The sequence below is a fragment of the Octopus bimaculoides genome, chromosome 11 (genome assembly GCF_001194135.2).
Source record: "Octopus bimaculoides isolate UCB-OBI-ISO-001 chromosome 11, ASM119413v2, whole genome shotgun sequence".
Classification (NCBI taxonomy): domain Eukaryota; kingdom Metazoa; phylum Mollusca; class Cephalopoda; order Octopoda; family Octopodidae; genus Octopus; species Octopus bimaculoides.
This window is the reverse complement of record NC_068991.1, coordinates 74,514,239-74,517,553: the sequence shown is the minus strand read 5'-3', so window position 1 is coordinate 74,517,553 and position 3,315 is coordinate 74,514,239. Positions and strand designations below refer to the sequence as shown.

At 40.6% G+C, this 3,315-nt stretch overlaps 1 protein-coding gene across 1 annotated transcript in view; it reads left to right on the top strand.

The window, feature by feature from the left end:
• Positions 1-71: 71 nt before the first annotated feature.
• The window catches only part of LOC106867568 (uncharacterized), a 25,123-nt gene continuing 21,879 nt past the window's right edge, over positions 72-3,315 (top strand). Inside the window, exon 1 of the mRNA XM_052972012.1 lies at positions 72-1,564. Within this exon, the coding sequence (XP_052827972.1) occupies positions 1,435-1,564 (130 nt within the window). The 5' untranslated portion in view covers positions 72-1,434. The remainder of the gene's footprint in view (positions 1,565-3,315) is intronic.

Sequence of the window (3,315 nt, the reverse complement as noted above, 5' to 3'; positions counted from 1 at the left end):
CAGATAGATAAATAGATAGATAGGGAGGGAGGGAGGGAAGAGACTGTAAGGCGGTGTGAGATATCTGGTGGTGGTGGTGGTGGTGGAGGAACGAAGTGGTACGATATTGCGAAGAATGTAAACAGCTAAACTTGGGACTGATCTCATTGAAAAGTCTTGCTTTTCATGAAGTTCCCGCCTAAAGAAGGAATTAGTCGTAGTAAAACAACACCAACTTCGACAGCACCAGTAACAGCAGCAGAAGAGACAATAGCAGTGGCAGCGGCAGCAGCAGTAGTAGTAGTGATAACAAGACCAACAGCATCGGCAACAGAAATAGTAGTGCAGCGGCATTAACAGCAGCAATTGCAGCAGCAGCAGCAGTTAGAACAACAATATTTACAACTTTTTTCACAACCGCTGTAAAAGTGCCAGTGACAGCAGATAACAACAACAACAACAACAGCATTGTTAGCAATGGTAAGAATATCAGGAATTCTACCAGGAAAAACAACAACAACAACAATAATAGCTGCAGCAGCAGCAGCAGCAGCAGCAGCTGTTACACGGATCCCAGAAACCGGCAAACAGCTGCATTAGTAAGAAACAGCCGTAACAACTAGAACGCCATCGTCATCATTATTATCATCGTCGTCGTGGTAAACATCTTAAAGAACAACAGTAATAACCATCATCACAACCACTACCACCACCATCATCATCACAACAACAGCAACAGAAACGGTAACGCCAAAAGAATCACTTCCACGTCCACCGCAACTACCACCACGACCAGCACAATAACAATAATTACAACAGTGTCTGAGTCGGCGTCCTCATCATCATTAATAATAATAATAATAATAATTATAATTATAATTATTATTATTATTATAACTACAACAGTCGGTAGTACCATTACCATCACCCCACCGCCACTCTCACCATCACCACCAACTGCAACAACAGCAGCAACAACAACAACAGCGGGAATAACAAGTCGAGCTGTAAGAGATGGGGTTTCAATTGCGAAAGTAACAGCATAGGATCTTAAAAGCCCCGCCCCCCCCAAAAACTAAAACTAATAAACGAGAAACGAACAGCACGCAGGAACAAGTCCAACGGGTAACAGCATCAGGTAACAACAACAACAACAAAGACAGCAGCGACAATAACAAGAATAGCTCCAAGAGAAATATTCTCAATTGCGAAATTAACAGCAAAATGGGATCTTAAAAACGCTGCCTCCCGCGAAAGCAAAACTGACAGAAGAAAAAAATAAGAATATATAAACAAATAGAAACGAGAACGAGGAACGAGTAGCACGCAGGAACAAGTCCCGCGAGTGACAGCATCAGGTAACAACAATAGCAACAACAACAACAACAGCAACGACTATAATAGAATTCGAAACAAAGACACGAAACGTACTTGAAAGAAACTCTTTTACGAAAAATGGCTGTGGACGTTGATACTGTTTTGCTGAATCTGAACGAAAAGGGATTTTATCAGATAGCGCAGTTCGTAGCCACATGTATATCTATGATCCCTGTTGCAGTGAGTTTATTGAAGATAGTCTTTATAGGTAGGTAATAAAATTGTTTACAATTTCATTGCTTCAAGCTTTCAGAGTACTTGCGATGTTTATCTGTTTGTGCTTGTCTGTCTTTATATAACACGGTCTAAATATATTATCACAGTAAACCCCCACCTCTCTCTCTCTCTCTCTCTCTGTATCTTATCTGGAACTCAACCGGAAGTCTCTAGCTACCAGCACTCATCGCCTCCTCCATAAAAAATAAACAAACAAAAGAAAACGTGTCGTTAATTAGAGCCAAGACAATTCGTCCTAATTTGTGTTAATTAATTGTCATTAGAAGAACGACAATTTCTGTGTTGTACGAAAAAGTATTTTATTTTATGGCATTTATGATATCTGTATTTTATTTGGTTAACAAAGCTTGTTTTTCACTTAAATAATACTTTTATTTCTCACTATTTCTCTCATTTGTACTATATTCAGACTATCAATGATAAAACTTATGAATAGATACTATTGAGTTTATAGGGTTTTATAAAAAGTCATGATCAGATATCCGGAAAATTTAATCATACGGCAGCTGCATTGGCGGGAATCTTTCCGTATTTCACACGACCGTCGTTTACGGTTTGAATTCGAATCTCATTCATGCACGTTTTACTTTTCATTCATCTTCGGGGTGGAACAGCATACAGTACTCAGGTTTGCATAATTACCTGTGTCCTGTCACTTCGTCCTACATTTAAGGTTGTGTGTCTATGGCTTGTGTCTGATGGTAAGAAATTTGCTTCCTAACCATACGGTTCCGGGTTCAGTCCCACTGCGTGGTATCATGGACTAGTGTCTTCTACTATAACCTCGGGCCGACTAAAGCCTTGAGTGGATTTGGTGGACGAAAATTGAGAGCTCACCGTGCGTGTATATATACACACAGAGTAAGCTTCTGCATACGCACGCACTCACGCACACACACACACACACACACATGTATATGCATATATGTTATATATGTATATCTATGTGCGTGGATATCTTTGTGCATGTTTGTGTTTATCCCTCTCTCCACCGCTTGACAACCGGCGTTTGTTTACGTCTCCGTAACTTAGCTGTTCGGCAAAAACTACCGACAGAATAAGTACCAGGCTTAAATGATGGGGCAAAAAAAAAAAAAAAACTAGAGTAGATTCGTTCGACAAAATGCCTTCAAGAGGTTGTCCCAGGGTGGCCAGTTTCATGCCTGAAACAAATAAAAGAAACGAAGAATACTTGTTGGCGATTTTTATTATCTGAAGCAAACTGAGTGGTTGAGTATTCCGTAGATATACGTAACCATCACGCGAGTTTCAAGCAGATTCAGCGTGACACAGTGCGAGACAAGGGCTGCCTTTTCAATCATTGAATATAAGCCATCAAACGCGTTTCTACATAGACTCAAAATCTTTTCACCTTTTACTTATGTCAGTCATTGGACGGCGACCATGCTGGGGCACTGCCTTGAAGGGTGTTAGCTGAACAAATTACCAATCCCTTTTTTCTTTCTTTCTTTCTTTCTTTCTTTTTTGAAGTCTGGCACTTATTGTATTGGACTCTTTTACAGAACCGTTAAGTTACGGGCACGTAAACAAGCCACCACCGGTTGATGAGGACAAAAACAGACCTACGCACATGCATACATACATATATACAAGCACGCACAAGCACACACACACACACACACACACACACACACACACATTCCGTCTACCAAATCTACTCTCAAGGCTTTGGTCGGTCCGAGGCCATAATAGAAGGCACTT